The sequence below is a fragment of the Buteo buteo genome, chromosome 5 (genome assembly GCF_964188355.1).
Source record: "Buteo buteo chromosome 5, bButBut1.hap1.1, whole genome shotgun sequence".
Lineage (NCBI taxonomy): Eukaryota > Metazoa > Chordata > Aves > Accipitriformes > Accipitridae > Buteo > Buteo buteo.
In genome coordinates this window covers 27928533-27947072 of record NC_134175.1, presented here as the reverse complement: position 1 = coordinate 27947072, position 18540 = coordinate 27928533, and the positions used below count along the sequence as shown (strand labels likewise).

General features: G+C 37.1%; 1 protein-coding gene across 2 annotated transcripts in view; it reads right to left on the bottom strand.

The window, feature by feature from the left end:
* LOC142031228 (titin-like) overlaps window positions 1–18540 on the bottom strand; it is a 244865-nt gene that overhangs the window by 209515 nt on the left and 16810 nt on the right. For both annotated transcript variants that reach the window (XM_075028344.1, XM_075028345.1), the window contains exons 15-43: window positions 17649–17930; window positions 17303–17368; window positions 16547–16805; window positions 16188–16248; window positions 15862–16074; window positions 14993–15135; window positions 14376–14581; window positions 14031–14261; window positions 13233–13477; window positions 12287–12510; window positions 12006–12170; window positions 11734–11902; window positions 9523–11213; window positions 9144–9425; window positions 8608–8874; window positions 8182–8454; window positions 7811–8074; window positions 7453–7713; window positions 6655–6915; window positions 5889–6152; window positions 5536–5796; window positions 5102–5362; window positions 4406–4666; window positions 4178–4319; window positions 3923–4088; window positions 3487–3718; window positions 2650–2934; window positions 2424–2549; window positions 76–264 (exon numbers count right to left, since the gene is read on the bottom strand). In XM_075028344.1, coding sequence (XP_074884445.1) covers window positions 76–264; window positions 2424–2549; window positions 2650–2934; window positions 3487–3718; window positions 3923–4088; window positions 4178–4319; window positions 4406–4666; window positions 5102–5362; window positions 5536–5796; window positions 5889–6152; window positions 6655–6915; window positions 7453–7713; window positions 7811–8074; window positions 8182–8454; window positions 8608–8874; window positions 9144–9425; window positions 9523–11213; window positions 11734–11902; window positions 12006–12170; window positions 12287–12510; window positions 13233–13477; window positions 14031–14261; window positions 14376–14581; window positions 14993–15135; window positions 15862–16074; window positions 16188–16248; window positions 16547–16805; window positions 17303–17368; window positions 17649–17930 — 7750 coding nt within the window. The remainder of the gene's footprint in view (window positions 1–75; window positions 265–2423; window positions 2550–2649; window positions 2935–3486; window positions 3719–3922; window positions 4089–4177; window positions 4320–4405; window positions 4667–5101; window positions 5363–5535; window positions 5797–5888; window positions 6153–6654; window positions 6916–7452; window positions 7714–7810; window positions 8075–8181; window positions 8455–8607; window positions 8875–9143; window positions 9426–9522; window positions 11214–11733; window positions 11903–12005; window positions 12171–12286; window positions 12511–13232; window positions 13478–14030; window positions 14262–14375; window positions 14582–14992; window positions 15136–15861; window positions 16075–16187; window positions 16249–16546; window positions 16806–17302; window positions 17369–17648; window positions 17931–18540) is intronic.

Here is an 18540-nt window from a genome sequence, read left to right as displayed (position 1 = left end):
TAATCATCAGTGTATATTAAGATTAGTATTGGAACATGACCTAAACAAGACATCATCTTTAATTGCACACTGTACCTTCTAACTTCAAGGTAGCAGTGCTTGTCACTTGGCCTACAGAATTACTAGCCACAAAAGTATAGATTCCTTCATCCTCTGGATAAGCTTCAGCAATCTCCAGCTGGTAAGTGTCTTCAAACTGAGTCATTCTAAAAAACCGCGATGGCTTGATCTCTCTGTCTTTGCTGTACCAAGAGACTTTCAGATCTGCTTAAGCAACAGAAAGAAGAAAAAATGTGTAAGTAAATTATGAAATTAGACTAGTAAGTAAACACTTTTTTTATATTTATATCTGTCAGAAATCTTAATCTCAATTATCTTTTTTAAGTTTAAATGTGCCTTGTATTACTCTGGTAATGTATGATCACAGTGTAAAGTGGCCTACTTGTTGCTTTAAGTTTTGATCTCTGCATGTGAAATATTTGTATGGGAAAACTGATTCTGGTGTTGCTATATTCCTGAGTAAAAATAGTTTTTCCTTTCCCCTCTTAATGTATAAATTTAAAAATATTTTGCTACTACTAGAATCAGAGAAAGTCTTATTTTTAAAAAGGGATTCTGCTGCAATTGCCTGATTAAACGAGCTTTAAAATCACAAGGTTGAGCTGAACAGGTTAAAGAAATTAAAACGGAATATTCTTTTGCTAAGGACAGTACCCTGGCTCTTTTTGTTGCAAATATAAGTTTTACACCTCATATTTCTCAAGAAAGATCCTGTCTTTGTACCTGTGTAACATTCCTATATAAAATGTTGTGTTACTTGACTTGTATAGATTGTTGTAGACTTGAGAAAGGAGAGGACTGAAGCAGACTTTAACCTTGCCTCTCCACCTGGCACTATATTACATCTTAAATCAAATGTTTTCACACAAATAGTGTGCTATTACTGTAATTCAGAAGAGACAGTGTTTTCAACAGTGAGCTGCATAGTGTGTACCATTAGACAACTGTATTTGCAGTCATGTATTACCTAACCTTTTATAAAAGATTTTCACAACACAAGTGAGGAGTATTCAAATCCATTTGGATATAGTATTCAATAAAGGAAATTTTCAATAGGAAAAATTTCTTCACCGAAAGGGTTGTCAAGCATTGGAACAGGCTGCCCAAGGAAGTGGTTGAGTCACCAGCCCTGGAGGTATTGAAACGACATGTAGATGTGGTGCTTAGGGACATGGTTTAGTGCTGGACTTGGCAGAGCTACGTTTATGGTTGGACTTGATGAACTTAAAGGTCTTTTCCAACATAAAAAATTCTATGATTCTATGAAAAGGGACTTAGATGAAGGGATCCTTATGCTCCGTGCTGTAAATGCAGCTTCCACATTCACATAAACACAGTTCTTGTAAAAAGAATTACACTAGCATGCTTTGCACAGAGGGCAGGCCAGTCTTTCTGACATACATTTTCTGAGTCTTAGCACCACTTCTAAAGCAAAATCAGATTTGTTGTAAAGCTTTTTAAAAAAAATTCGAGTTTGATTTCAAGTGATGTAAATGCAAATTATATATTTGCATATATATTACTAATTTTATGTGGATTTTTACCCAGCTATCAGGATTATTTTTAATTTTGGAGTTTTATTTATCTTTAAATAATTGTAAATTCTATGAGATTGGAACTGGATCTTATTCTGCAGTTTACTGTGTGAATATTTTGTTACTAGTCATACTCAAGGCCATTTACTGAAGTGAAGAAAAGTAGTTTTATTTGGGTTTGTGTTAACTTGGAAAGAATTATTTTCATTGTAGAATGATAGTCTATGTAACTAAAACTAGCAAACTTATTTAAGGAAAATCTACACTTAAAAAGACAATGAGGAAACATCTTTTTGTGCTAGGAAAAAGAACACAATGGCATTTTACTGTTTGCAGAGTGATACGAGTTAGTTAGGAATATTAGGATAAACATTGAGGCATAGTTTCAGTCTGTTTGTTTAGTTAATTGACATGACACTATGTGTCATCAGAAACTTTGTCACGCTCCTTTAACATGATAATACTTTTCCACCATGATACTCCATGTTTTGAAACTCTGCATTTTACTCACTGACATAGTTTTCCAATATCAGTTAGCATTTGAAATGCTGAGGAGTTTCCAAAGACAAATTTTTTTGAAACAGACCTTCTTTTTAGAAATGCTTAATGTTCATGACAGTTTATGACTTCCACGCTTAATGTCATCTTTGACATATGACTTGCTTAACTGATAGTTGTCAGTGGGTAACACTTTGCTGTGTGCATATATCTAATAACTGTACTTCTAGGGAAAGACTGATCCCAGCACATATACTGTTGCATTTTTTCCGAGTTCAGGATGAAAAATTCTGAGAGATAAAAAGACGTACAGCATTTCATTAAACCCACCTGTCCCTGTAACTCTGCACTGAAAACAAGCAGACTGTCCCTCAGATGTAACAGCATCACGTAGTGGTATTATGACAGCCGGTGGATACACTGGTACTTCTAGCTCAGGAGAAACAACTTCTGGGACTAAAGGATAAGAAAAAGAAGTCATTTTTAAAGATGAAGATCACACACACATGTGGACAATCTCATTTCACAGACATTGTTATGAGCATGGGAAACTCACTTTCCACCGAAAGTGAAGCTGAACTTGTAGCAACTCCGTAGTCATTTTTTGCTTCACAGGTGTACACTGCTGCATCTTCAGGGAAAGTTTCAATCAGCAGTAGAGTATATTCTTGGGCGTCATGAAGAAATTTGCACTTGAAACCTGGCGAAAGCTGTTGATCATCTTTGTACCAGGAAATTTTGGGCTGGGGTTTTCCTGATATCATAGCACAGAAGCGGGCAGGTTTGCCAGACTCCACAGTGGTTGGCTCTAGCTCCTGAATAATCCGGGGTGGCTCTGGAGCTGCAAATTGGGTGGAGAAAGGGGAGGGGGGAAAGAAAGAGAGAGAGAAATATCATTATTGATATTTATCAAGGCTTCAAAAATATTAGCCAGGAATTTTTTTATTTTTTTTAAATCTTACTATTCCCAACCTTGTGTGCCCATGAAAATCTACCCTTTTCCTTGACACAGGGGGAATGATCTAGCAGCAAGTGCCTTAGCATGATTAGCAGTGTTGGCATAAGTGTTTTCTGGCAGAATGTGTCCAAGAATTGTTAGTTTGATCCCTCTGGCTAAGCATATTTGTCTGTAGGAACAAATTAGTTTTATTTGGACTTGAAAATTTCCTGGTCTAAGTAAATACAGTGGGGAAAAAAACTGCTATAGCATTTTCATCAGTTAGCCAGCTATTTCAGTAGAGCAAAAAATATCCCTGTACATGAGGATTTTGGTAGTGTTCCAGATATAAGAGTCTCTTTGAATCTTTTTTTTTTTTTTTTTTTGCTTTCAGAGTTAGAATTCCAGAAAAACTATCTAGAATACAGTCAAAGTGGTGTTTGCAGGGACACATACCATTCACATAGAGAACAACAGAACTCCTATTCCGTCCTGCAACAAAAGTATATTCTCCAGCATCAGAGTAAGTGGTTTCAAAGATGCTCATTCGATGAACTCTCCGTTCTACCACATAACTGTATCTTTCCTCATACTGGAAGTTGATCTCAATACCATCCTTGTACCACTGTGGTTCAATATCATCTTCATTGACTTCAAATTCAATTTCAGCTCTTTGTCTCTCAATGACCTTTGAAGAAGTAGAATAAATTTTAGAAATAGCATTTGTTTTTACAGATGGTCCCACATTCCAGTTTCCTAGAAGGAGGCCCTGACCTTATGATTACAGATTTTTGTGTTAGGACTCTTGCTGGTTAGGTATTGTTGCTCTTCCTTTGCATTATTCTTTGAGTGACAAAGTTATGAAATATTTATTCTTCTGTATAGGCCGTACCTGAATATCTTTACGGATGCTTCTGATACGAATGTCACGACCTTCCACTATCAAATTGGCACTGGATGTGTTTCCACCTGCTACTACAGTGTACTGACCAGCATCAGACATTCTTGTGGAAGGAATGATGAGACGATGGACATATTTCTCTCTCTGAATTTTCATCCTAAGGACATCACAAAAGAAAATGAGCAAGTCATTTCCTGGGGGAAAATACATAACAAAAGTCAATATGGTGCAGAAACAATCATTTACCTGTCACCAATCTGGAGTTCTTGTCCGTCCTTCATCCACTGGACCTGAATGTCAGGTTCTGAAATTTCACATTCAAAAATAGCCCTCCTCTTCTCCACAACCTTGATGTCTTTAATATGCTTCCTAAATTCAATGTGACGAGCTAGGGCAGAAAAAAGTAGCATCAGTGCCATGATGCTGTTTAAGCCACCAGAAGTCACTAAATATACAAATAAAGAGGGAAAATACCTTCCACATATAAAGTGGCTGATGAAGCTGCTTTTCCAGCAACAAAAGTGTATTCTGCAGCATCACCAAAATGCACATTCCGTATGGAGAGGGAGTGTGTGAGCTTCTTTGTTCGAATCTGGCATTTATCAGTCGATTTTATTTCTACCCCATTCTTTAGCCATTTATAGGAGATACCTTCATAGTTAACAGTAACTTCAAATGTTATTGTATCTTTCTCTTCAGCATTGATGTCTTTTAGCATGGAGGTAATTAGGATGGCTAAAAGAAAAGAAATTGATATGGTTTGGGTTTTTTTGTTCAGTTTTGCTTTATATTAAACACATGTTAACTGGATAAGAGATGTTTAAAATTCTTTAAAACAGATTCTAATTTTTGGTAATTTTAAAAGGAAGGCGATGCATCCAGAATCAATACTACAATTAAATTTCCCCAAACTTGACATATGAATCCAAATTCTGCCTCGTACGGTGACTTGGCATTTAGGCATGTTGGCCAAAAGAAGAATCCAGGATCTGACTTTCAAGTTCACAGCTTCTAGTTGTCTTTTAAAAATATAATTGAGGCTGTTTAGCGTTATTTGAAAATACCTCTACAACAGTGTTGGTTTTGTCTGAATTGCACCAAGTGCATGTACTACACAAACTCTATTATTAGTAACTGTAAAATATTCTGGTTTATTTAATTTTTACGTACGTTTTACAGTCAGAGTTGCACTGACTCTGTCATTTCCACAGACAAATGTGTATTCTGCAGAATCTTCACTGCTTGTGTTCATGATATTGAGCTGATGGAGTTTACCCTGAACCACTATTTTGAACTTTTCACTCATTTCAATCTCCACACCATTTTTCAACCAGACAGCCGGCACATTGAAATGAGAAACTTCACATTGAAAAGAGGCTGTTTTGGTCTCAGGGATCTCAATATTTTTCATGGTCTTTGTGATGTGTATGGCTAAGAGGGGGGGAAAAAAGACAAAAGAAAGGAAAGATTTTTTAAAAATCAGTATGTGTGGAAGACTGCAAAAAACCAAGGGTAACAGGCTATGAAGTGTCAGGTCAAGTTGTTCAGTATGAGTTGGTGTGGCAATTCATATAATTACTTTCTTACAAACTTACAATACTTACTTTCCACAAACAGTTTTGCTTTACACTCAATTTGCCCAACAAGAGCTGTGTATTCCCCAGCATCAGCAGGAGATATGTTATGCAGCATAAGCTTGTGAACTTTCCTTTGAGAGATCATCTTGTATTTATCACTTTGTTTAAGCTCAACATTTTTGTGGAACCATCGGACGGGTACAGTATCATGGGATACACTCAATTCAAAGGAGGCAACAGCATTTTCCAAAGCAGTCACATCCTTTGGCTTTTTGATGATCTTGACAGCTTGAGGAAAAAAGTTATCAAGATTCAGCAGTGTGTTTGCATTGAATTTCAAACCACACCTTAAAGCAAACATTCAAACCAGATTGACTTACTTTCCACATGAAGTCTGGCATTTGCTCCTATCTTTCCAAGCTTAAAGCTATAAACAGACTCATCAGTGACAACGCAGTGTTTGATTTTCAGTGTGTGAACTGTTCCTTTCACTGAAATTTCATATTTGTCATTTGATTCAAGTTCAACACCATTTTTAATCCACAGTGCTCCTTTTACATCAGGGTGGGTCAGTTCTACACTGAAAACTGCCTCCTGTGTTTCTGTCACAGTCAAGTTCTTTAGTGTCTTCTTTATCTTAACAGCTAGGGAAAAAAAGAAAAGAAAAAAAAACAACTCACAAAAGAGACCAAAATTAAAAATTATAATAAATATAATAATCTTAATAAAACTGAATCATGGAGTTTCATTTTAAAATCTAGTATATGTATATATATATATGTTGATTTATAGAGTTTCCACTGAAGTGGTGTGCTTGGAACACAGAAAGAAACATTTACTTGCAGCATCCATGAGAAACAGGGTTTTTTATTTGATATGTTTACTACACAACTAGCAAAGAGTGAATTGCTACCTGCTAACCAGTACCTTGAGTAAAATGTGTTTTTATTAAAACACCATGCTAAGTTCTAAATACGGAGACTCCAAAATACAGTAAGTTTTCTACCTCAGAAAGCACATCATAATATAAAAATATTTCCAAAAAATGAAGCAAAATATGCTTGTATCTTAGGATCTGATCGAAGTCACAGTGAGTGATGCTGGACGGAGTCTTAAAGACATCAGTTAGTTATAAAAAATACTGACCTTCGACCTTCAGTTTGGCAGATGTCTTTGAGCTTGCTATTTCATAGCTATATTCACCCATATCATCCAGTTTTGTGACAGGGATATTGAGCCTTCTCTTTACACCATCAGATTCAGCATAGTACTGATCTGTCATAGGTAATGGTCTCCCATTTTTTAGCCACTGGCCATCTGATTCAGGATTTGCCACCTCACATTCAAAAACAGCTGGCTGGGACTCAGCCACAGTCAGGTCAGTGAGAGGCTTTGAAATGGCACCACCTGTTGGGAAGCAAAAGCACAAGTTTTTGTTGTGGTGTTCAACTTTCTCCCATACAGAAATGCAACCACGTGAAAAGTAGATGCTGGAATTCTTTGCCCTAATTTGCAGCATGCCCACAGAAATTCTGAGTTCCGTGAAAAAATCAAGAATAGAATGTGACTTGAACATCACAAAAAGATGTTTCTTACTTCTATCCTAGTTATTCTCATTTATTATTTTTATTATCAGCGCAGGTATACTGAACATTCAAGACAAAAAACTTCTTTTTTACATTAAGTATATCAAAAGCATACTACAGCATTCCATACTATGGCTCTGATTTAGCAAAACGTATTAGAAATTACTTAAAAGCTTTGTTGAATTCAAATTATACCAATCACAAAAGATAAGGGGAAGAACAAGGAGAACATAGAAAAAAAGATAAAGACAAAAAAAGTACAGAAACAGCACAATTGCCACAATTATGAAATACAGTGCATTGACCATTGTTTTTATATCACAGTGAAACAAAAATCTTGGTCTTTAACCCTACTAACCTGCTACTATAAGCTTTCCAGATGTTCTCTTCTCTCCAGCATAAAATACATATTCTCCTTCATCATCTTTCATCATCTTCACCACTGTCAATTTATATATTTTGCCACGTGCTTCAATTTTATATTTAGGACCAGCCTTTATCTCTTGGCCTTTGAAATGCCAAATAACATCAATCCCTGAATGGGAGAGCTCGACCTCAAAGGATACGTTCTGTGTTTCAGTGCAGGTGATGTCATGAAGACCTCTAATAATCTGAATTTCTATAAAAAGAATACATTACAAATATTAGTTGTTTCCACAGTTTTGTATTTAAACAAATAATTTCACAAAGAACTCTACATCTTAAAGGAAACCTACTTTCAACTGTGACATTGCAACTTGTTTCAACTTTGCCAACCATTAGCTTATAATGTCCTTCATCTGATGCATGGGTTCTGGTAAGCACTAGCCTCTGTTTAGTGCCTTTACATACAGCTTGTACACGTTCATCAGGCTTTATCTGATGATCATTTAGGTACCATTTGGAGGAAGACACATCAGGTGCTGAAACTTTGCATTCGAGGATAGCTTTTGTTCCTTCAACTACGTGAACATCTTTTAGAGGCACCACTATTTCCACACCTGTCAAGTTACAAAAATTTTCATCATGAAAAAAAATATGTCTTTAAGAAGTAATCCTAAAGGACCCCAAAATCAAATACACCTTCAAAATCATGATAACGACTTACTGTACACTGTGATCTGTCCAGTGGTTGACAGTCCGAGACCAGGAACACTGAAAGAGTAAGCTCCACTATCATTCTTTGTTGCATCTTCTATCAGCAACATATGTGACTGTTTATCCAACACAATGTGAATACGATCACTTGATTGAATTTCATGACCATCTTTCATCCAGACACCTTCGGCATTTTCTAGGGATACTTTAACTTCAAGTTGTACAATATCTCCTTCACAGACTTTTTGATCAGTAAGTCCTTGAAGAATAACCATGGGACGAGCTGTGGAATGAAATGAAGTTAATTAATCCTCATAACAGATAAGCAGAATATTGAATATTAAGGCAGTATGGGATATAGTGATATAGCTATAACGTGTGCTATAATATAGAAAATCTGTCATATAGAGACAATATAAGTATTAGGAATGCTTACGCTTCATCTTCAGTTTGCAGTGAGTCCTTTTTCCGTCAACAACAAAACTATATTCTCCTTGATCATCTTTATTAACATCTTTAATAGTGAGGATTTGGCGACCACGGCGGGATGTAATCACATATTTATGATTAGAAGTGAGTTCAGCATCGCCATGATACCATTTCCCCTCCACGTCTTCTGGGGAAACCTCGCATTCAAGTTCACCTGAGAAAGATTCTGGTACTTCAACATCCTCAAGTTCTTTAATAAACTCAACCACAGCACCTACAGGCAAAAATAAGCACATTCAATAATAAGCTTGATTAGATACCCCTGATGAAAACATTTGTTATTAAATGAGCCTAAGGAAATTAATATATATACAGTGTAAGTATTTTACATAAATAGATCTCCAAACTTTCATACTGGATTCCAAGAATATGAAAGCAGCTTGAATATTTCTTAGTGCTTTAGACATCAGTTTAAATTGTTTAATTTCTTCCTGAAGCTGATTTGACTTTAATCTGCATGGTACTGAGCTGTGTGCTTCTTACCTTCAACAGTAAGCTTTGCAGTAGTTTTTATGGATTCGTCTTCTACCAGTGCACAGCTGTAGTCATCAGCATCAGACATTTCAATTGCTAATACAGAAAGAAAATGAGCCTTTCTGTCTGAGTGCATCCTGTATTTGTCTCCAGAATGAATCTCAAATCCATCCTTAAACCATTTCACTTTGACAAAGGGTTCTGATGTCTCACATTCAAATGTTGCCATGGAGTCTCTTTCTTTAGCAACAATATCTTGTAACTTCTGGGTGAAGCTGATTAACTGTTTGGCTGCAACACAATATGCAGTGAATCAATAGTGCACTGACCATATAGACTTAACACGCTATGATGAGCAGTAGAATAAAAGTAAGAGAATTTAAATTACCTTGTACTAACAGGAAAGCATGGCTAGAAGTTTCACCAGCTATATTGACTGCTTTCACCATGATGCTGGCAGAATCATCAGAAGTCACGTCTCTGATGACTAATTCGCAAACATTATCTTCAGGCCAGTACCAATACACACGATCAGTCCTTTCAATTTGCACACCGTTTTTGAACCACTGACACTCAGGGTCTGGTTTTCCCACCACTCTCACACGAAAGTGTGCATCTGTCCCCTGGGGTACAGTCTGGCTTTGAATTCGTTCAAATATCTTTGGAGCCTCCATGCTTGGACTAAGCTCAACCTTCTCTGGTTTGAATGTTGGAATGGTGATTTTGCCTTCAGGAGGAAGTGCTTTCTTCTCTTCCTCTGGTATCTCTTTGGTCCAGTGAAGAAGTTCTTCTTTTGTCTTTTTTAACATTTCTTCATATGATTCATCTTTTTTGCGAGACTTAAGTTCCACAGCAGTGATGGCTTCATAATAGCCCTCTTCCGTCCTACGCTTGAATTTACTACGCAGCTCTTCAGATTCCTCTGAAAGCTTCTCATGAGTGATTCTTTCAGCCCTTTTCAGTTTCACCACTTCTTTGGTTGTTGCCTCTGCAGGTTTGTCTACCTTCTGTACCTCAAAGAGGAGTTTTCCAGGCTCTGTCACTACAGGCTCATGTTTGGGTTCAGGAGCACGACGAAGAACAGATCTGAAGTCTTCCCTCTGCTGGATCTCAAGTCTCACCTTATGTTCAATAAAGCCTTCTGGATTCTCTGCAGTGACTTTCACCTCTCCTGTGTCATATGATTTGCAGTCCACAATATCCAGGTAGTAGATTCCATCATAACGGAGTCTAAACCTTTTGCTCTTACGGATCAGCTGTCCATTGAGGTACCAGTTGACCTTGGGCAAAGGATAACCAGTCACACGGCAGCGGAATCGTGCTGTTTCACCTTCCAGGACTCTTGCAGGTTCAGGAACCAAAACAATTTCTGGTTTTTGTTTTTCTTTTTGGTCCATTGCAACTGCAGGAAGAGCACCCTCATGGGCCATTCTTTCTAACTCTTCAATTCGCTGCAGTCCTCTTCTGCCTTCTGGCAACTGGGATTCTTCCACAAGGCTTTTCTCATCCTTTACAATCAGAGTAGCAGATGTATGGTCTGTACCATATTTGTTAGTTGCCCTGCAAGTGATCACTCCGCTATCTCTGGAATAGGCTACTCCATAGTCCAGGCTACAGTACCCAAACTCATTAATCATGCGGAGTCTGTTAGCTGCTTCTAAGGGTTTGCCATCATGCAACCACTCCACCACCATGGTTGGGTCACCAATTGGTGTAAGCCTGCATTCAAAGTGTGCTGGTCCAAATTGCTTGAGCCTTAAAGATGTGAGCTTCTTCTTAAAAAATGGTTTCTGTTGCTTTTCTTTGTCATAGAGATCTCCTTCCTCCCATTGCTCTTGACCATAACGCAAATGGAGAGGCTCTAACTCTGGTGCAGCGATCTCCTTGGCTCTGTAAGTTCCTTTTGGAATGATTAATCTCCTTTCTGGTTCAGGTTCTGCATGTTCAACTTCAACATTTACTTTGCACCGAGTAGTGTCCCGCCCAGCTTTATTGATAGCAGTAGCAGTATACCATGCAGCATCTTGCCTGGCAGTCGATTCAATTTTAAGGGCAGCCGCCCCTTTGGTTCCCTCAATCCTGAAATATTAAAACATTTTTTTAAAACTTTTTTGCACTTCTTTCTCATTCATTTTTGCCCTTCTCCAAAATTAGGTCAAAGCCTCCAAAGGCAAATCTCTGGAGGAATTAGACATGTTGCTTATGTTTATTCATGTTTATGAGTGCAGTGCCTAAGAATCAAACAGATAAGGGTAACAAAAACCAGTCTTGAATTCAATGGCAGTTTTGCCTGCAGAGGACTTCAAAATCAGAGACAGATAAAGGTTCTCTAAATCTCTGTTGTAAAAGCATTGGCTTTGCAGAATAAAAATTACACAGATACACAGTCTGGAGAAAAATGGGGTGAGTCTTACAAGATATTTTGTATCTCTTAGCCTTGCTGCAATGCAAAAGCTGTTACTAGCTTCAGTAGCCATTGGACTAAGCGCTTAGTGAATCCCTTCTATGGAAGCAAGGGTATTCAGCACACTGTAGGAGGCACGTTGCAGGGTGATGATTATTACCTCCTTTACTATTTAAACAAAATAAAAATGCTTACTTTATTTTGGGGTATTTATGAGGTACAATGATGTCACTGTTCTTCAGCCATACGATGTCAGGATTAGGGTTACCAGTAGCTTTCACTGCCATCTCCAGTCTAGAACCCTCCCTTACGCTAACATTCTTCAGCCTTTCCACAAAGTGTGGTCTGACTAGGTCTTCCTTAGCTGAAAGAGCAAGGGTAAGTTATCACAAGAGGAAATTACCTCACCGTGGTTTTTAATAAGAAACACTCCTCAGACTCCTAAAAATAGCATGCACAGTAGGTACCTTCCACAGTCAGTGTCATTGAGACTGAAGCTTTGCCCGCCCTATTCTGGGCAATTACAGCCCATTCTCCAGAGTCATCAGGCATAGCAGGAACAATGATCAATGACTGGGTGCCATCTTCTTTAATCACTATTTTATGGGTGTAGTCATTAATCACTTGTTGACCTGCAGATACACATGAAAAAAAAAAGTTGCACTCAAAACAGTGTCTTAACAAGATTTAAAATGCAGGTAAGATTGTTTTTTAAGATTATTTGTTGATGAAAATGAGGCTGATGTACCATTATGGAACCAGTATGTCTCTGGCATAGGTCTGCCAACAACTTTTAAGTCAAATCTTGCTGTCTGCCCCTGTGAACATTTAAATGATGTAGGTTTCAGCACAAAAACTGGCTTATATAGTCTCTCTAGTTGTCCTTCATCAGTTTCTTCTAATCTGCGGGCAGGAGAACGAGAAGGAGAACTGCGGGCAGGAGACCGGCTTGGAGAGCGCGGAGAAATAGACCTGGAAAGAAAAGATAAGACAGGTGTGTATGACAACATCATATAGCAGTGGGCTGACCTGATAAACAGAGTCAACTTGTGCCTTTAGCATAATCTATTTTAAAGAGGTTAACCAATTTATCTATGCGAGAAATTGTGACAAAATTAATTTTTATTTGTAGTCATTTTTCTTTAGGTTTTTGACAGCAATGTGTGTAGCTGAATAGTATTAGGATACCACAGCTAGGGAAATTTTGGGGGTTTGAATACTGTACAGATATGGATGTAATGCTGTGTACGTTTGTGCCTGTGTGTGTATGTATATGGAGACAGAGCACAGTACATAGCAATGCTGGATTTTTTCTGTCATAGAAATACAGCTATTTCAAGGGTGGGAAATAAGAGTTGCGCACAGTAGTAAAACTCCAAGTGCAGAATTTTTTTTTCCAAAATATGAGTACTGTAAGAAATAAATATGGTTACTGAGGTTCTAAATCTGATACAGTGGCTGGATATGCATGTGAATGATGGTGTTCTGGGAACTGCATTGCTCATTAAGAAGGCAAATCAAACAAAGAGTTGGCACATAGATCAATATAATCCATGAAAACAGCATGTAGAAATTCTCTAGAGGTATGCAAACTCCAATAACTTAAGCTGTTTAGCTGCTGTGTAATGAGTTTTTGGACTGTCTATCACAGCCAACTGAAGTCTCATGAAATTTGTATATTACTGTGTACCTACCTATATCTTCTCATAACTTCTGGTCCTGGCATATAACCTGGAGTTGCTGTAGGTGCAACTGGCTCGACGTAGAGTTTTGCTGAGCAAATGGCATTTCCTTTCATGTTACTGGCAAAGACAGTATAAATTCCTTCATCTTCAGGTAAAACAACAGGCAAACGCAGACTGGCACTGCCGTCTTGCAGAACTTCCATGTGGTAGCGCTCTCCATGCCTTATGCGCTTACCGTCTTTGTACCATGCAATCTGCAAGGAAAGAAACAGTAAAATGCTATGTAAGCTCTCCTAAAGACAAAGATCCAGTAATCACCCATGCATACAACATATTACAGCTTCCTATTTTTCAGCTGATGCATAGTCACAGCCCATATATATGTGTTAACATTAGCATTTTTACTTGAAATAAATAAAACTAAAGTAATATGTTTTCACAGTAGCCTGAAACACGAGTTTTGGAGCTAGAAACAGATATAAAGCCCATTGTGATGAAGAGCAAAGTGACCTAGATCAGACTTGCTACTGTGTTCCCCAATTGTGTGGGCTAACTTGGAGATACTCAGAAGCAAGACCAACTTAACTGGTAAATCTAATCTACCTCTGAACTGGCTAACCAACACTATTCTATCAAGGGACACAAAAAAAATTCAGCTTGATATCAAAACAAAAGACTAGATTTCCTTTGAGATTTGCTGTTTTCTATGCAGAATGTAGAATGTCTGACAATGAGAAGATAAGGGATTTTTCAAGTAGAGTATCAGATTTTTTTAAAATTGATTAATGTTACAGAGGTTTGAGGTACCTTTGGCAATGGATATCCAGTCGTCTTGCAATGGAAAGTAACTCCTGTCCCTTCAAAGGTTCTGTAATTCTTTAATCTTAAATCAAATCCTGCTTCTACAGCTTCAGATTCGGAAATGTCAACCATCATCTCCTCTCTGTCTTCTTCAAGAAGTTCATCTAAGGTGGTCTTAATAATTCTGAGTTCAATTTCCTTGATAAGTCTTTCTTCAAAAGAAGAAATATGGAATTCCTATACAGAAAAGCAAGGCCATTAGTTCTGTGTGTCAGATAATGACATTGTAAAGAAGTGATTTGTACTGGTAAAATGGCAATATAAAAAATGAGTATGGAGTGGTAGGCATACCTCATCTTCTACAAAAGTTCTGACCATCACTGTATCTTTTGCCATTTTCTTCCTAATTAGGGCTTGTTCTTTTTCATATTCTTTTTCAAAGTCACCATATGAAATAGCCGGGGCTACCTCAGCCACTTTAGGTTCCTGTACATATGCAGTCATCTGAGTTTGGTACATCGTTTCTTGTTGTGATTTTATGTAGGCTTCATAATCAGCTAAGAATTAAGAACACATTAATTTTGATAAGGTTTTGTGGTTTTCACTTGATTGAATAAAGAAAAGAAGTACAAACTTATTTTACTGGTTTTAGTGATTCAAGCAGAGTTTCTGTCTGTTTAGCCAATAAAATACAAACAGCAATAAAATACAAAGACTGAAGCCCTCAGATGACCTTTATAAACAGATAAATATTTAGTTATTCTGGTTCTCAGAGTAGTAGCACCTGTAAAGCCTCTTTTACACTTGCTTCAAATACTCTGTCTTGCAGAAACAGCCACCAGATACTTATGTTTCTTGAATTGACCAAACTAAGCAGCAAAGAATTTGCAGCACAATTTAAAGTCTTTTTCCCATTTTAAAGTTAATTTTAAGAAATATTTTCCCCACTTCTTTAATCTACAGTGTACCTTCTTCTAGTAAGGAGACCGTTGCAGAAGCTTCTCCATGTTTATTACGAACAACAATTGTGTATTCTCCGGCATCGTCGGCAAAAGTCATGGAAATTTCAAGTTTGCATTCCCCGGTTTCTCTTTTGTAACTCACTTTGTATCTATAGAAAACATAAAAGTACAAGCCCTCTATAATTCTGATGAACAGACTTTTTAGCAAATTTGCTTTTAGTTATACAACTAATCAGAATCAGTTCTAACTTGTGCAAGACAAAAAAAGGGAAACTTTTGCAGGCAATTCTCACTCAATGAATCTGCAGAACAGCGTAGGCAAAGTAACCACGCTGAAGCTAAAGTATAGGTCTACTTTCTTTCTGTTGTCACTAAAATAAATGGGATGCAAACAGCAGTACTGAAATACTAGAGATCTAGTTATGAGACACAATAAAATGGTATATGCTGTGTGCACAGAGTTTATCCCTATATGGGTCATTATAACATGATATATTTCAAGAATGTTACAAATGTATTTTTTTTTTCAGCTAGAAAGTGTGTTGCTTTCTCTAGACATTTGCATAGACAGAATGCAAACATTGCATAGGCAGAATAAAACAAGTGCAAAACTTCTTCCTGATTTGTTTTTAAGGATGTGGAGCATTTCTCATTTTGTGGTCTTTTGAATATTTATATTTTAAAACTTAGTAGCCTTCTAAAGTCTCACATTAAGACATGATCCTATGATTTTTCCATTTCAAAAAGAAAATTTAACAGAAATCAGTGATGCTATTTGGCTCAGCATCAGTAAGAGAATAAAAATTATGGTACTGTCAATTAAATTTTCTTAAAAATTATGTTTAAATAGCTTTTGTGCATTGCTTTCAAAGTACCTGTAGCCAGTCGTTAGAGGAACTCCACCTTTTTTCCAGTAGACATGTGGCTTTGGGTTGCCCCCTACTTGGCATTCAAAAATAATGCTCCCACCTTCAATTAATTTATGTACTATGGGTTTTCTTATGAAGAAAGGAGGTATGGGTTCTCCCGATACTTCCTCTGCTGCAGCAGAGACATCTTCCATTACGATGTCCTTTGTCTCCACATAGCTGAAATAAGATTCCAGTGCAGGTAAGTGAGCTGATGTTTGAAGCTTTCATAAACAGAGCACAACAAACTAATGACCACAGCAGGAGCAGTCTGTTTAGGAAAGTAACTTTACCGTTTCTCTTCTGTAACAGCCTTCTCAGAAATGGTTTCTCGAGTCTCAATTTCTTCTGAAACTGCAAGGCAAATATGATATAGTGGATTTTAAAATACTTTAATAGTGCTTAAGCAGTGAGTTTAGCTGACATGAAGAGAGAGAAGGTTAAGTAGTTCCACTGAAGAAGCAAAGTTAAGAGTCTCCATTGGCCCATAATTGGCCTTTTCCTCATATTCTTACAGCCTGGTTACTAACAGCCCTGGAATATAATTCAAGGCATACGTTCTACTTGGGAGCTGACAAAAAGTCTAAGTTACATTACAAGTGATATGCTGTTAACAAAATCATAGTCTTCCTACGGTGATAAATAGACTTACCTTTCACATATAAGTGGCAAGATGTGCTGACACTCCCAGCCTTATTGGTAGCAGTGCAAGTAAATCTTCCACTGTCTTCTGCAAAGGCTTCACGAATCACAAGGCGAGCAAGCCCTGCTTTGAAAGTGATCTGGAAGTCCATTGAGCTCTCAATCTTGTAGTCTTCCCTGTACCATGTCACAGTAGGCTGAGGGTGACCAGAGATATGGCACTCCAGAGTGACAGACTCACCTTCAGTCACGGTCTTATTTTTGAGGCCCTGTATGACAAAAAATAAGTATCACAGTCAGTATATATTTTCACTACTAAACAGACATTTAAATAACTAAAATCTATTTGAATGGAATATTTAATGTCTACTTCAAAACAGTGTTCTGTTCAGCCATGTATCCAAGAAAAAAGAAGCATTTTCCAAAGGGAAGTATTTGAAACTGGATTTGAGATCTCTGAACATTACTGTTATTAACAAGAAAATGAAAAGGTAGGTTGATGTTTATGCAGATCCTGGTAAGAAATTGTTTCACTGCAGCAAAGGTCATCCTACTATGTGACATAATTGTGAAGAATCACCCCCATAACAGACATTCATAATACTTTGTATCAGAGATAAATTGTATGGCTGACTAAGTCTAATACAGAGTTAAAAAGATTAAATAAAGCCAAATTTTCATGGTCAGGTTTTCAAAGATGAAAGTTAGAATACAAAATGGATGAAAACATAATGTAACCCCCCCAATCTACATACAAATTACTTACTGAGACTAAGCTGGGTGGAGTAGCAGGGATTTCTGCAGGTACAGGAACTCTGGCAGTTTCTGTCACCTAGGTTGTTTAAAGCACAGTTAATAAACACCTAACAAAGCCAAGGACATAAACAGCAGAATTTAGATAAGAAAAGAAATTAGGTAAAGAGAACTCTTTCCTTGTCATAGGTAACTATTAGGTCCTTAGAAGGATTTGTGTAAAACAACAAAGAGATAAAAGTCAGCAGAATGCTGTAAAAGTGGAAAACTGCAATGAGGAAACAGCAAACAAGTGAGGCTATGCTGCATTTTTAAGACAAAAGTCAGTCAATGTGATGGAAATTTGCTTAATAACATACCTTTGCTTCACCTTCTTTCCGCAACACCAAGTGCTCTTCCCGCACTGCTTCACCTTTAATGCTTACACCTGTCTCTTTTTTAGTCTCAACATCATAGCGACTTTTATAGGTGTCAGCAGCCTCTCCAAAAGGAAACTGTGGAGGGGCAACTGGCTCTGCTTTTATCCTCACTTCATGTGGCTTTAGTTGAGGTGGTTTCACGGGCTTGGTGATCTTTTGCGCAGCAGAAGTAGCTGATAACTCTTTTTCCAGAGTAGCCATGGCAGATCCAGCTATTGAAACCTAGGGAACAGAAGAGAAAGAGTTACAGCTTTGCTGTTCACTTGTTTTCAAACGAGACGGCGTATTTCTTGAGCAGATTGCATATGCACCAGTTGCTTCCTTAGTTACTTATTTGTTGACACTGCAAAAGCTATATATACAAAAGTGAATTCTAGTTTTAGATTGCAATAGCAGAATACCAGAGATATAATATCCTTTATTATTTTTTGTGTCTAACATTCAAATATTTTTGCTTTTTTTACTTTAGAATTTAATTTTTAAATGGTCAAGAAACTCTTAAGTGCAACATGAGAAATGTCCTCTAAATTTTAGCTTTCCTTTTAATCAGTCTGATACAGCAATAAACAATACTACTAATTCAATAACTGTCAGTGAATAAAATAACTGAAGATATTTCAAAATGTTATTTTAGGTGTAACAACTTTGGAAAAACATACATAAATCTTCAAATAAAAAATATTTTAGGTAATTTTTATAGTGTTTAATTACATTTGAGGGAAAAAACAGTTCAATTTTAAAGTCCAGGTGAAGAGAGAAAGTATACTTGAATAAGAAAATTCATTAAATGGGAACTTTTAATACTATGCGAAGGACTCTAACAGAAGAATGG